We start from the raw sequence: 14,102 nt of genomic DNA, 5'->3' as shown, positions 1-14,102 counted from the left end.
TATAAAGTAATATAGGAAATGCAGTGACTCAGCACTGATACAGTCAAGATCCCCAGAGTTAGCATTTCTATATCCTCTATTTATGAAAAAAGTGCTGTCCCATTAATTACCAACTCCTTCATTGTGAATTTTCCACTAAAAGTCTTTATTTATCTAAAAATAACATACCTCAAACTTATTCCCTTTCTTTTAGTAGACTGAGCTCATTAGCAGCTGACACCAAACTGTGAACTAGCTTGCCTTTTTTTTTTAAGCACCCCAAATTAAATTGGAAGTAAATGAGCATTTGTCTAAGGTGAAGTCCTGTCCTCCTTCAGGCCCTTCCCTGTATGATCGCCACACCCAGAACTTGATGGAGAAAGATATGATTAATGACTTGTTCATCCAATATCTGATCATGATGTGATGTGGAAACCTATTTGTGAAAAGCATCATTTCTTTTTCTTAATGTGCTGAGCACTGATTGACCAAATATTTGGCATTCCTCCAAAGTTCAAAGATACTATCCCTGCCCTGGAGGTAAGAAGCTCCTCTTTCAAAATCTTGAGAATGGGAACTGAGATGGAAGTCCAAGTCCCAATTTTGGCTGCTCAGTGCTGCATGAATTTTCTCACTTGCTCATGTACCCTTGTGATGTTAACCAACTTTTTTATTTATTTTTTTTGTACTGGGGTTGAACCCAGGGGAGCTTTACCACTGAGCTACATCCCCAGTCCTTTTTATTTTCGTTTTGAGACAGGGTCTTGCTAAATTGCAGAGGGGCTTGCAAAGTTGCGGAGAAATTGCAATCTTCCTGCCTCAGGAGATAGGTGTGTGCGCCCTACCTGGCCCAGCCTAGCTTCTTACTGCAACCACCTCTTCATCTCTGCAAAAAATCAAGTTAACACTGGAAACATTATCACTGAATGGGCCCGAGTTCCTCATTCATTGCTTGCTCTTGGCCCCAGCACACTCCAGGAATATTGGGATTGAATGATGCACAACTGAGTGGAGGAACGGATGATATTGGGACCTCCTTCCTCAAAATGGTCCAAAATAAATCCCTACCCATATTTATCAGTTTCCTTTCTTTACCCTTTTCCTTCCTCTGATGGGAGAATAATTGGTTTCCTTCTCTCTGCCCTGACCAGTTATGCCCCCAAATCCTTTCTTTGTCTCAGGTTCCCACATTTCTCCCTTTTGATCTAAGTCTCTGTTCGGAAGACTGTCACAGTTTAGTAATCCTGTTGGGTCTACCCTCCCACCCCCCGGATTTATGTCCTCCTGTCTCCTCTTATTCACCCCATGGTGCAGTCAGAATCCTGCCTCCATTCCTCCTTGAGTTGTCATTTCTCAGGCTCTGCCCCTTGGCCTGGCTTACTTCATGATGTGGGTCTGCCCCCCTCACTTCCAGTTCAGTTTCTTCTGCTTCTGGACAACCCTTTGTTCCTGGGATTCTTTGTGGGCGCAGTGTTCCCTTTGGCCTCACACTGCAGGCCTGTCTGGATCTTGCCCTTGTCCTGGTTCCGGCCTTGTCTGGCCCTGGGATCTGAGGCATCTTGGTCTTTTGCTCTCTGCTGTCCCTCTAGGGTTTCTCTAGATCCTTCAGGAGCCGCACAGGCCCAGTTCGACTTCTCCCCAGCCAGGGGGCTCCCTCCTTTGTCCCGGCTCCGGTGTAGGCCAGCGCTGACGGGGGCCGCCCGCCCACCCTGCCGAGTCGGCCCGGGGGTCTCCGGGCAGCCGCGGCCCTCCCAGCCTTTCATCCTGACGCGCGGGGCCTCCTTCCCAGCCTGACTCGCGCCGGGGCCGGCCTCCCGCTCACTTCGGCTCCAGTTCCCGGTCCCGGCCGGGCGGTGGTCGGCAGCCACCGGGGGGACCCGAGTGGGCAGCCCGGGCCCAGCCGGCCATAGCCCGGGGCTGGAGGACGCCCCGGGCCGCGGAGGCGGCGGGGAGAGGGGCGGGGAACCGGTCCGGCCTGGCGCTCCTGACAGGAGGAGCCGCCGTCGCCGCCGCCGCGCCGGGGCGGGCTGAGGGAGGAGCGGAGCCGAGGGGTGGGGAGGCGGAAACGCAAGCCGGGACCGGCGGAGCGCGAACGGGCCGGGTGCGAGCAGGCTGAGGAGCAGAGCGCGACTGCCGGGCCGGGTGAGGCGGACGGAGAGCCGAGAGCCGAGAGCCAGGGCGCCGCCGCTGCCCGCGAGCCGCACAAAGGCCGAGGCTGGGGCCGCCGCCGCTGCCGCCGCCTCAGCGCGTGGGCCTGGAACCGGCGCCCCCCGGGGCCGGGGGAGAGCGCGGCGCGGGCGGCCATGGCCGGCTACGTGCCGGGTCAGCAGCCGGCCAACCGCAGCCAGGAGAAGGAGTTCGTGCAGGCGTACGAGGATGTGCTGGAGCGCTACAAAGGTAGGGCCGGGGGCTGGCCTGAGTCCCAGGCCGGGGGCCGGCGCGGCGTGGCCTTCGGAGCCCGTGCGCTGGGCGGGCTGCAGGTGGGGCGGCCGGGCGGGGTCGCGGCCACCGCGCCGGGCATGGCCCTCAGCGGCAGTGTCTCGGGGTCAGTTAATTTACTAAGTCGAGATAAGCTTTGGGAACCCTCTCCCAGGGCAGCCGGGGCTTTCATATCGCCAGTTACAGTATTTGCCCCATTATCTGGCCCCAGCTGGAAGGAGACGGACGAGACAAGGAGCTGGCTCAGGAGACCGACTGCTGTGGGCAGCCGCTGGGGAGGAGGAGGAGTCGGGCGCGGGAGAAAACCACCCTTTCTGCTCTCGGTGCGATCATCCCCTCGCACAGGCTCGGACCTCTGCTCGCCCGCTTTTGTCTGCGAGTCCCCGAGGAGACGTGCGGAGCACCCCGGGGTCCGGGGGTCGGTGGGCAGCCGTGCCAGTGAGTGTGCAGTTTTTGGTGAAGAGGCCACTTCCACCCCCGCGTCGGAGTCTGGGCCCGATCCAGGCGAGGGTCTATTTCTTCTTTTCCTCAAAAATAAAGATTGGTCTCGGAGCTCGGATTTCATCCCCCTGAGGCTGTCTTGCGAAGCAGTTCTGCAAGTTAATGCCTAACCTGAACCACGGGTGTATGCGCAGAAAGTTTTGACAGGCCAGAGGGGCTGTGGACTGCATTTCCCCAACTGCTGTAGGTGCCCTAAGTGGAAGCCAGGGATGCGTGGCCTCGGGAGGCCCCTGCTTTGATCTCTAACATCCAGTTCTGGGATTTTGCTTTGGGAGGCAAAGCTTTCCACAGAGGTGGAGGTTTTCCCAGAAACTACATAGACAGCACTTTCCTCCTATTTTATTTAGCTGGAACCCTTGTGATTAGCCTTTCCTTTCTTTTCATCTGAAGGAAAGGAAACTTCAGCCCTTATGACTGAGTCCAGCATACTTGTTTACAACACCTACCCACTGAAGGGAAACTAATGAAGAAGCTGTAAAACCTCTCTCTCTTTTCCTTTTCTTTCTCTGTTTTTCTTCTTCTCCTCCTCCTCCTCCTCCTCCTCCTCCTTCCTCTTTTTCTTCTTCTTCTGGCATTAGAGCTCAGCTTGGGAATGCAGCAGGGGGGAAAAAAAAACAATTAGATGAAATGCTAAAATGGCCTTGGTAGGGCTTCTACTTGTTCCCTTCTGCATCAGCTCCTGTAAACTGTCCAGCTTCTCCTGCCTGCAGCAAGTTTTCTGTCAACCCCCTGTGGTCTTTCTTTTAAGAAATGTGGATCATTTCAGTGCACAAAGAGGTTAGATTGTGCTGCAGAACTTCATTGAAAAAATGTGGCTCAGTGAATGGTTTCATTAAGTTTCCTTTGCAGGCTTTTGAGCAACACTGCACTCTTCAGAGGGAGGATACACTGGGACTGTCTCAGGCCGTCCTAGCTTTAAACCAGCAGAATTAAACCAAAACTAGGTGAAGTAACCTCAGTATCTCACTGGATTGGATTGCCAATGGCTGGGAACTGAAAGGAAGTTGGACCCCTGGCCAATGAAGCAGGGGAAGAAGGGGGAAATAGGGCTTGTTCCAGGAGAGGTATCTGGGCAGTCCTTTTAGCTGTCTCACTCAGTTTGGCTTTCCTTTGAAGGACTTTGATCAGGTGTATAGGAATTTGATTCTTTCCAGACACAGACCTCTTTCTTGAGAGGAGGAATAAGTAAAAAATGGTTGACTAAAGTAACTTGAGGAGCTGTGTGAGGGGGTTAGTGCAGTCTGCTTTATGGTAGGTGCAGAACAATCTTTTCTCCTACTGTATCATTCTCCCTGGGAAGTCAGAGTGGCTTAGCATCCAGGCCTTTGTTACTTTGCTGTATGGAATTCCTGTATTTTACAGATTTAGAAATCCTCTTACTCCCTTAATAGGAGGACTGTTTGCCAAAGCAGAGGAGTGTGTTAGAATGATAGAGTGGCCAGGGGAGATAGTTTGTAAGGATAATGCCAAGAATTAGTTTTGAAGAGAGATGGGGAAATATACTGATTATGATGGGGTTCTAGACTCTCCAAATTATTTGGCTTTCACTCTCTCTTTCTCTCTCTGCTCGTAGTAATTTGTAGTCACCTCATTCTACAGATTAAAGTAGGATTTTCACGTACAGAAGCAGTGCTGAAAGTTTCAGTTGCAGAAACCCCCCTGGGAGGGGCAAAGATAAGAAGGGAAATAATGTATTTGTGGTGTTCTGAAGTAAGCAGAGCTGTGTGTATTGCAGCTGTATTAGGAATAGTTGTCAGGCATGGATTTTGCAGAACTATGCTTGGCAACTGTTTCCTTGGGTATCGGTAGTGAGCATGGTCTTGGTAGGATTAGATGATTCAGCATGGACATAAATGTTCTCCTTCGTTTCCTAAATATCCCAAAATCTCTTTAAAATAACTGGTCGGTATATGGGGGGCTTTAGGTAACAATTCTGCATCCTAATGTTTCAGAATGGGCAGCAATCAAGAGAAATAGGGAACATCCCCCAATAAACAGATATTACATCTCTATTGGCGGTAATACAGTGTTAGACACTGGAGATGGCAGAATTATGAATGAGATCTGGTTCCTGTTCTTGGTTATTCACATCTAGCAGGGGAACACATATGCAAACAAGTAATTATAATACTGTGATAAGTGCTAGAACAGAAGTTTGTATAAAGCACCATGGAAACAAGAGGAGGGAAGAGTGACTATCCTCTGTGGGGTTCATTGAGAAGTTTTTTTTTTTTTTTTTAATGGTCCTGGGGATTGAACCTAGGGCTCCCTGCTCTAGGCCAGCCCTCTAATGATGAGTTACACCCCCCACCCCCATTGGGAGGTTTGACAAAGGAGGTGACAATTGAGAAAGCTTTTAGGGATGAATAGAATTTAGCCAGATGAAAGAGGGAAGGGTACTGAGAGAACAGAGGGCATAAATAGCACATGCAAAGGCATGAGTGAGTGGAGAGTTTAAAGGATGTAAGTAGTTGGATGGGACTAAAGCTAGAGTTTTGGTGGGAACATATGATACTGTAAAGAACCCAGGATCCAGCTTGTAAGGATTCTTTTATGGCTTTACTCCATGGGCAGTGGGGGAGTCGTTGAAGGTTGAGAAAAAGCAGCTAGTATGCCAGTTTTATTAATTCATAATAAGGGAATACCTGTCCAGTGATTGGGGTACTTATGTTGCTGACTGGGGTACCCTCTTCCTGTTCCAAAGTGCTCATGAGGCTTAGTTTCCAAATGGTTGCTTGGTAAATATGGGAATAAAAGAGAGGTGAGGGGTTGGGGTTGTAGCTCAGTGGCAGAGTGCTTGCCTAGCTTTTGTGAGGCACTGGGTTCGACCCTCAGCACTACATTAAAAAAAAAAAAAAAGAATAAGTAAAATAAAGATATTGTGTCCATCTACAACTAAAAAAATATTTTTAAAAAGAGAGGTGAATTATTTTAAGAAACTTCATCCAGATGATGATATGGCTAGCCACAAAGTTTTCCTTTCTGTGGATTGAGGTTCTTATGAATACCAGAGGAGACCAGGAAGAAAGGGAGCAGTGCAAGGATCAAATTTCTCTCCTAGGAGGGAGACACTCTACTGAAGAAGCAAGCCACATAGGGCATAGTTTTAGGTTTTAAAGAAGAGTTTTAAAAGCAAACACAATCTGGGTTCATGGTGGTGGGTTAAGCAAAAGGGGAAATACATACGTTGGTTCAGACAGACTTAGATTTTCTGTTTGCACAAAGCCTAAAAGACTAGAATCTTCATGTGCCATGCTGGGCTGGGAATAAAAGAGAACATTCACATTTCAACAGTGGTAACATCGACTCTCTGGTACTTACAAACTTCAGAGTTCTTGCTAGGTGCCATGGGTTAAATGAAGCTATTTAGGACTGATCTTTGTTATCATATCATATCATCATATCATATCACAGAAAATAGCTTAAAAACTTACTGCACAGAGTTAGGAGTGAAGGACCTACATATTAATAATGCAGAAGGCAGTTTGATATACTAAGAAGACTTTACATTTTTTTCAGTCTTGGGCTCCAATCCTAGTTCTGCCATTTCTGTGTGATGTTAGAATGGTTGCTTAACTTCTCTGATCTTTGGGTTTTTCACCTATTGAAAAATGATTAATACTGACTTCTTGGCATTTATGAGACTATAAATGAGCTATTTGCATGCATTAATGTTTTAAAAACTTTAACGTATATAGTACTTTAGTTTACAAAGTATTTCATATTCATTATCTTATTTGAGCTTTATAATATCCTATGTGAATAGTTTTATAAAGATGGATAAATTTAGGAATAGATATAAAATTATTGTTCACAAATATGTCCCCAGACTTTCACATTGTATCACAGAGGGAAGTTTTTTTTCAATATATATTTATTTTTTAATTGTAGTTGGACACAATACCTTTATTTTATTTATTTTTATGTGGTGCTGAGGATCAAACTCAGGGTCTGGCACGTGCTAGGTAAGCACTCTACCGCTGAGCCATAACCCCAGCCCCCTCACAGAGGGAAGTTTTAAAAATCAGAGCACTGACTTGGGTTAAGTGAAATAATTGTGAAAAATGTTAGAAAATGTAATTTTTAAAAATTATTATTATTATTATTTTTAGCCTCTGGCCGAGGTAATGTATAGTCAGTCACACATGGGAAATGGCCTATATTTCCAGATAACTGAACTGCAGAGAATTTTTTTCCCCATTATTGTGGGGGAAGTCTTGTATATAAGTTTCTGAAAAAAAGAAAAAAAAATTTTTTTTTTTTTTCCAGTACTGAGGATTGAACTCTGGGCCTCCTGCATGTTAGGCATGTGTTTTACTACTAAACTACATCCCCAGCCCTTCTCTGATATTTTTATACAATAGTAATGTAGTGCAAAGTGATAAGATTTTGCTAACATAGTGGTTAGAAAATATAGGCTGAGGATTTGAAATTGTTAACTTAAGTGGTGCTCTGAAGAAGCTTCTTGATTAAATGTAGACTCAGTTTTTAAGTTCTGTTTTAGAAACCAAGTCTAGAGTTGGAGTGGATTGCTTCTAGACAGAACAATAGAGTAATTGCTACTTCTGGGTATGGACACTATTAATTCAGAAAGTGAGTCAAGTCCATCTGCTGGGAAATCACAAGCTTTGGCCACATCATGCTGTTGAAATAATAAAATGTGTGCATGTACTGACAGTGCTTATGAGAGCTCTTGCCTTGTCTTGGGCTTGCTTGGCAAGTGATGTAATACAAGCCAGGGAAATGCATCAGCTGAAGCCTATTATCCCAATATTTTTCAGTGCCAATTCCAGGTTTTAGAGATCTTTGTAGAAGGAACACTTCAGAGTGCACATGTGGGATCAGAGACATCCAAGATCAAAAGTCCTGGCCTTTTCAGTTTCTGATAATTATATATAGAGTTATGTTGTGACCAGGTTGTACAGTGTATAAAATCTCCTGCTTTTGCTCTTGTTTTTTTTTTTTTTTTTTCCTTTTTTCCTCTTGGTGTTGGAGATTGAACCCAGGGGGCTCCTGCTTTTCAGACAAGTGCTGTGTTCCCAGCCCTGTCTCTTATGGTTTTGATTGGAGTTGAAGCCTCTGTTGTCTTTCTTCCACTGGGGGCACTTACTGATTTTGTGACTTGGGAGAGCCATTTCAGGTCCATTGGGTTGGCTTGTAGTTTGTAAGAATGTTTATTCTAACTTGTTGTTGTTGTTAACTTCTAATAAAATAATTATTTTAACTTCTAATAAAATATTATTTTCCCTTCCAGAGCTTCTCAGTTTCTAGAATAGATTACAATGAACCTCTGATTCTTGTCTCTAGCTCTCAGGGCTTTCCACAATTTGACCTGCCTTGCACACCCACTATTATCTCATGCCACAGTTTCCACCCAACTTAGCTTTCTGCTCCACTGGGCTGGTCTCAGCGGTCCTTTGCCCAGATCCTCATACCTGCCTCTGTGCTTTTGTTAATGTTCACTGTTCCTGGAAAGCTCTCTTCCTTTCTGATTATTCAAATCTTTTTTTTTTTTTTTTTTTGGTATTAGAGATTGAACCCAGGGGTGCTGGGTTCAATGAGCTATATCCCCAGCCCATTTTATTATTTAAAAAAAAATTTTTTTTTGTAGTTGTAGATGGACAGAATGTCTTTATTTTATTTATTTTTAAGTGGTGCTGAGGATTGAACCCAGTGCCTCATGCATGCTAGGCAAGCACTCTGCCTCTGAGCTACAGCCCCAGTCCCCGTTTGTTTTATTTTTAAGTTGCTGAGACTGGCCTCGAACTTGCCTCAAATTTTCCTGCCTCAGCCTTTTGAGTCTCTGGGATTACAGGCGTGTATCACTATACCCAGCTAGATAGGGACTTTTAATGCTTCTTGTGTATGTGGTTGATTGGCAGGGAATATCTCTTGAGGGTTGATTATATTAGTACTTTCAGGTTTTATTTTTAAATAGTTTTCTTTCTTTGTGGTACTGGATATTGAATCCAGGGGTACTTTATCCTTGAGCTACATCCCTAGCAACTTTCTTTCTTTCTTTTTTTTTTTTTTTTTTTGAGACAGGGACTTACTAAGTTGCCTTACCTTGGTGAATTGCTGAGGCTGGCATTGAACTTGTAGTCCTCTTAACTCAGCCTCCCTAGTAGCTGGGAGTATAAGTGTGCACCGCTGTTCCTGGCTATAATTTTCTTTTCATATTACATAAGTAATATGCTTAATATGGAAAACTAACAAACACAGGAAACTACATATAGAGTTTTAGATAATCTGCTTTCCTTAGTTTTGTGTGTATGTGGAGTGAGGTAGGGTAGAAAGGCAGGCTGACCAACAGATACCTGTGGTCTGCCTGGAGAGAATGGAGTGCTCAGGGACAGGCCTCTTTTGCCTATCCTTGGATTTGGTACCCTTACTTGTTCTGGCTCTGTAAAATTGTGTTACTGTGAAATCTGCTCACATTTATTTTTCTTTTCTTTTTTTTAAAGAGAGAGAGAGAGAATTTTAATATTTATTTTTTTAGTTTTCGGCAGACACAACATCTTTGTTTGTATGTGGTGCTGAGGATTGAACCCGGGCTGCACGCATGCCAGGCGAGCGCGCTACCCCTTGAGCCACATCCCCAGCCCCTCACATTTATTTTTCTTTCTCTGTTCAATATCGCTTTCTTCTGCATTACTCTTTGTCAGTCATCAGGGATGTTCCAATTATCAAGGATAATTTGGATAGTAACCCAAGATAATTGGTCAGTCATCATCTTTCTTTTGGGCAAGGGCTGTGCTAGCTATATTGCTAGATTTCCTCTTACTGTAGCAGATTTCTATAGTGATTTTTGTTAAGAGAGGTAAACCCAATTCCTTTTGTGTTGATGAAAAGAATGAGCTTGCTTGAAATGCTTTTGGGGTTTACATAATTTTTTTTTTTTTTTCATTTTGTATCAGGGATTGAACCTAGGGACGCTTAACCACTAAGCCACATCCCCAGCCATTTTTACATTTTATTTAGAAATGGGATCTCCCTAAGTTGCTGAGACTGGCTTTGAACTCTCAATCCTCCTGCCTCAGTCTCCCCCAGCTGTTGGGATTATAGGCCATATGCCACATTGCCGGCTTAAGGTCATGTTTTTAGCTTTTACTTCTCATTTAAATTAGTAAATGCTGAGTGCCCCAGTACATTTATTCTACTCATTCCCTGGACAGCCTCCAGGCAATAAATATCTGGCAAGAATTGCATAAGAAATTCCCTAAATCCCCACTGAAAATTTTCAGTTATGTCTTGATTTGCTAATCTTCCAAGGTGTCATGGGTTTGTTTGGAGGATCTTTTTTTCATTTAATTAATAAACATCTATTGAATTTCTACTTTGAACCAGGGAGCAAGTGAAGTGTTGAGGAAACAAAAATAATTGTCCTTGCACCTCAGTGATCTTAGTTAGAGTTTAATGGGGGCAATGTTGCTAAACTGGCAATTACCATGTGTTGCAGGGCATGTTACATAGAAGCACTGGTGCTGTGATGGTGAAGAGGTATACTCAGGATGGCCAGGGTGAGAAAGGACCAGGGAAGATATCCAGAAGGAGATGAAGCCTGAGCTGTTAACCTAAAGGATTTGAGATTGGCAAAAAATTTGGGTCAAAGGCATTCTGGGCAACATGAACAGAGATAAGGGAGTTTGAGGGGAAGGAATATGTGTATTAGGAAAGTTGGTGTGTAAGACATGAGGGAAGGAGAAAGGAGAAGGGCAGAGCTAATATATAGACTGGCTTCACATGTCATACTGTATGGAATTTGAACTTTTTCCTAAATGCTTTTGGGAGCCATCGAAAGCTTTTAAGCAAGGAAGACTGATTAGATTTACATTTTAGGAATACTTCTTCTTTGGCAGCAGTGTAAGGAGAGATTGTGTAATGCCAGATTGGTGGGACCCCAGTAGACCTCCAGGAGCCGAATCCAATGCAATCCACACAAGAGTCTTTATTGCAAGCCTGGACTCACATCCGTTTCCCATGCAGCGGTCCCAAAGAGTGAGTCTTGGCCTTTAGTTCAGTGAGGATTTATAGGTTTTGTGGGGATACTCTATGCGTCACAACATCACACAGCAAATCATTTCATACCGCTGGAAAATCAAACAACAACTCTTAACATTGATTAGCACATTCACTGGCCGGAACAAGTTGGGTAAGGGTGATTGGTTAGTTTAAGTGGTGTATACATTTGAACTGATTGGTTTAGGCCGCCAGGGGTTGCTTAATCATGTTATCAATCACCAAAACTACTGGGAGGGTCTCCTGGCATTTTACATATTTTCCCTGTCTCATGCTGATTGGTGGTTGCTATGGATCCTCACCTAGCATAACTGAGTCAGGGACATCTGGCCCCGCAGATCTCTCCTGTTAAACAACTTTGCAGGGTGGGTATGTGCCTAGGAGCATTCTGTGGGTTTTTCCAAGGACAAGGGTCACGCCCCTTCCCTCTGGACAGGCCTTGAGATAGAAGCTGGTTTCTCAAAAATGGAGTCACATCAGTTTCTCAATTGGAGTGGGGGCAAGAGTTATGATAGACCAGCTAGGAGGTAGTCATAAGAATTAAGGCAGGAAGTAATTAGATTAAACTCACACTGTGAAAGTAGTAGTGTAGCAAAGTGGGAAAGTCAAGAATGTTAGGGGGAAGGTCCACGTGTTTTAATGACTAACTGAATGTGGCGCATGATTGGGGGCGGGGACCTGGGATGACTTGCAGGTTTCTAGCTTGGATATCTGTGAGTGGGTGAGTGGTGTCATTAACTAAAATGGGGAATGTAGAGGAGGAAGGTTATTTGGGGGGAAGGTGGCAGCAGTAATGCAAAAGATTCTGAGTTCAGCTAAGGTTGCGTGGAGGCTGAGGTTTCTGAGGGATGCTGGGCAGAGTCCCGTAGTAGGCAGCTGGTGGTGTAGAATGGGAGCACAGGAGCGCTATGGATGAGGCAGGCATCGGTTTATTGAATCAGAGCCATATGGGTGGAGAAGGAGATTACTTAGGGAGTAGTTGTACAATGAGAAATTGGAGAAAAATACTCTTGGGGAATCTCAAGAGGAGGGTAATTTCAGGAGCAGAGGAAGAGGATCCCCAGAAGGAAATTGTCCACAGAAAGGAAGTGGCCAGAGAAGTAGGAACAGGAGAGAAGTGAGTTACTAGGAGGAGGGTGTGGTTTGGAGTTTGTGTCTCAGTGTTGGATTATTCAGAGGTCAAGGTAGACATGGACTATAGATGTCTATCATAAAGGTCACTTTTACTGGAGTATTTTCAGTGGAATTATGAAAGTGAGTGGGAAGTGCAGAAGGGGAGTCTGTGAGGTTTGAAAACTGGACTTTGAAGGAACAGTGAGGAGGAAGGACTTACAGAGAGGCAGATGTGGGGAGAGGGGAGTTTTGTTTGTTTTCACATAGAGAGTTAAGCTTGTTTAAGTGCTGTTTGCAAAGAGCCAGTACAGAGGGAGAGATAACAGCCAAAGAAGGGAGAGAATATTCCACACAGCATAGGATTCAGAGTTAGAAGATATGTCTTTGAGAAAGATCAGAGTGAAAAATGCTGGAATGCCTTTTTGGTTGGTTGGAGTATAGAAACTATAAGGAATTTCCTCCGTTGCTCTTATTCTGTGAAGTAAAGCTGAGGTTATCTGCGGAGGGGAGGAAGGAGAAAAAGGCTTATATGTGTAGGGTGTCCGTATATGTTCATGTTCTTTCTCTCTAGCTTAAGAAGCTTCACAACCACGGTCAAGTTACTAAGGGATATAGGTGGATCCAGGATCAGAGTTTTCACTTAGATTTAGTGGGAGAATAAGGGGCCTTGTAGTTTGTCTAAAAACTGTAGCATCTGCTTGATTATTGATTATTTGTATTATTCTGTCTTTGGCTTGTATTTGGTAACCCCAGCAAAATGTTATGTTCTTCAGGGCAGAAACCATATATGCAGCTTTAACATTCCTCATAGTTAGCAAAGGATTGAACACAGGGCTTCATATATGCCAGGCAAGCATGGAGCTACATCCTCAGCCCTTTTTATTTATTTTGAGAAAGGATTTCATTAAATTTCCCAGGCTGGGGATGTGGCTCAAGCGGTAGCGCACTCGCCTGGCATGCGTGCGGCCCAGGTTCAATCCTCAGCACTACATACAAACAAAGATGTTGTGTCCGCCGAAAAACTAAAAAATAAATATTAAAATTCACCCCACCCCCCTCAAAAAAAAATATTTCCCAGGCTGGCCTTGAACTTGCAAACCTCCTGTGTCAGCCTGCAGAGTAGCTGGGATTACAGGTGTGCCTCACCAGACATTAATTCTTAATGTATTTTTTATTTTTACTTTTGTGGATGGGGCTTTTTGTGTGCGTGTGTTGCTGGGGATGGAACCCAGGGCCCGGCACTTGTACTCTACCACTGAGCCATAACTCCAGCCCCTGACAGGAGTATCATGACTCTTGACATAGAGGGGCTCTTCTCATCTGTGGTCTTTAATCCTCATCTCACTATTTGACATGGGGATGCAGAATTCATTGGTTTGAGAGTGAACTTCAAGCACAGCTTCTACTTACAGGTTAGCTTCACAACTGTCCCAGGTTAGTTGAATTTAGAAACATTTGTGGGCTTTGCTTTCCATGAAAATTACTAGATTAGTATACTCCATTCTATTTGGGCTGAGCTTGTGAAGATCTGGGTTCTTTGCAAGACTAGACAGAGAGGCTATTGTGGAAGACACAGCCTCCTTCTTGTTTAGTTTGGCAGGAAGGCAGTGAATGTGATGGATTTGTTCTTATGACTCAGAGCCCTTTCTGCCTTACCTTAACAGGTTTAATATAATCACTACCTTTCAGATGGTGATAGTGTCCTTCAGAGTTTATCTGACCTTTATATCTAAAAAAGAGTATTAGTTACCCTTTGTCCTCTACTTGCTCTTTTTTTTTTCCCACCTTTAGTCCAGTGTAGAGGTTATTTCCCAATATATTAGATCTAGTTCAAAATTGAATCATGTCTTACACTTTTGGCATATCCCATATGCTTGGATTGTTAATTGGCATGTTCTCCTTAGTATGGCTTGTTTTCTGCTCCTTATTTTGTAAATTTGGACTGTGTATCAGATAAACTTGACATGAGTCACACCAGGGAGTGGAAGGTATGTCTCCAGTAATTTGGGGAATCTTTGATCTTGTTTCACTCTCTGGTTTGGCTTGTCCTG

General features: G+C 44.5%; 1 protein-coding gene across 10 annotated transcripts in view; it reads left to right on the top strand.

Moving 5' to 3' along the window:
• Nucleotides 1-14,102, top strand: part of Macf1 (microtubule actin crosslinking factor 1) — a 347,832-nt gene that overhangs the window by 16,240 nt on the left and 317,490 nt on the right. Inside the window, exon 1 of one of the 10 annotated variants that reach the window (XM_058570876.1) lies at nucleotides 2,226-2,376. The exons of the other annotated variants lie outside the window; for them this stretch is intronic. Coding sequence (XP_058426859.1) covers nucleotides 2,283-2,376 — 94 coding nt within the window. The 5' untranslated portion in view covers nucleotides 2,226-2,282. Of the gene's footprint in view, nucleotides 1-2,225; nucleotides 2,377-14,102 lie in introns of those variants that run through there. 10 annotated transcript variants of the gene reach the window in all.

Source organism: Marmota monax, unplaced genomic scaffold, assembly GCF_021218885.2.
Source record: "Marmota monax isolate L192 unplaced genomic scaffold, Marmota_monax_Labrador192_F-V1.1 WCK01_AAM20220418_F8-fsc00008, whole genome shotgun sequence".
NCBI lineage: Eukaryota > Metazoa > Chordata > Mammalia > Rodentia > Sciuridae > Marmota > Marmota monax.
Note: the sequence above shows the minus strand (reverse complement) of the source record. Positions and strands in the feature narration are given on the sequence as shown.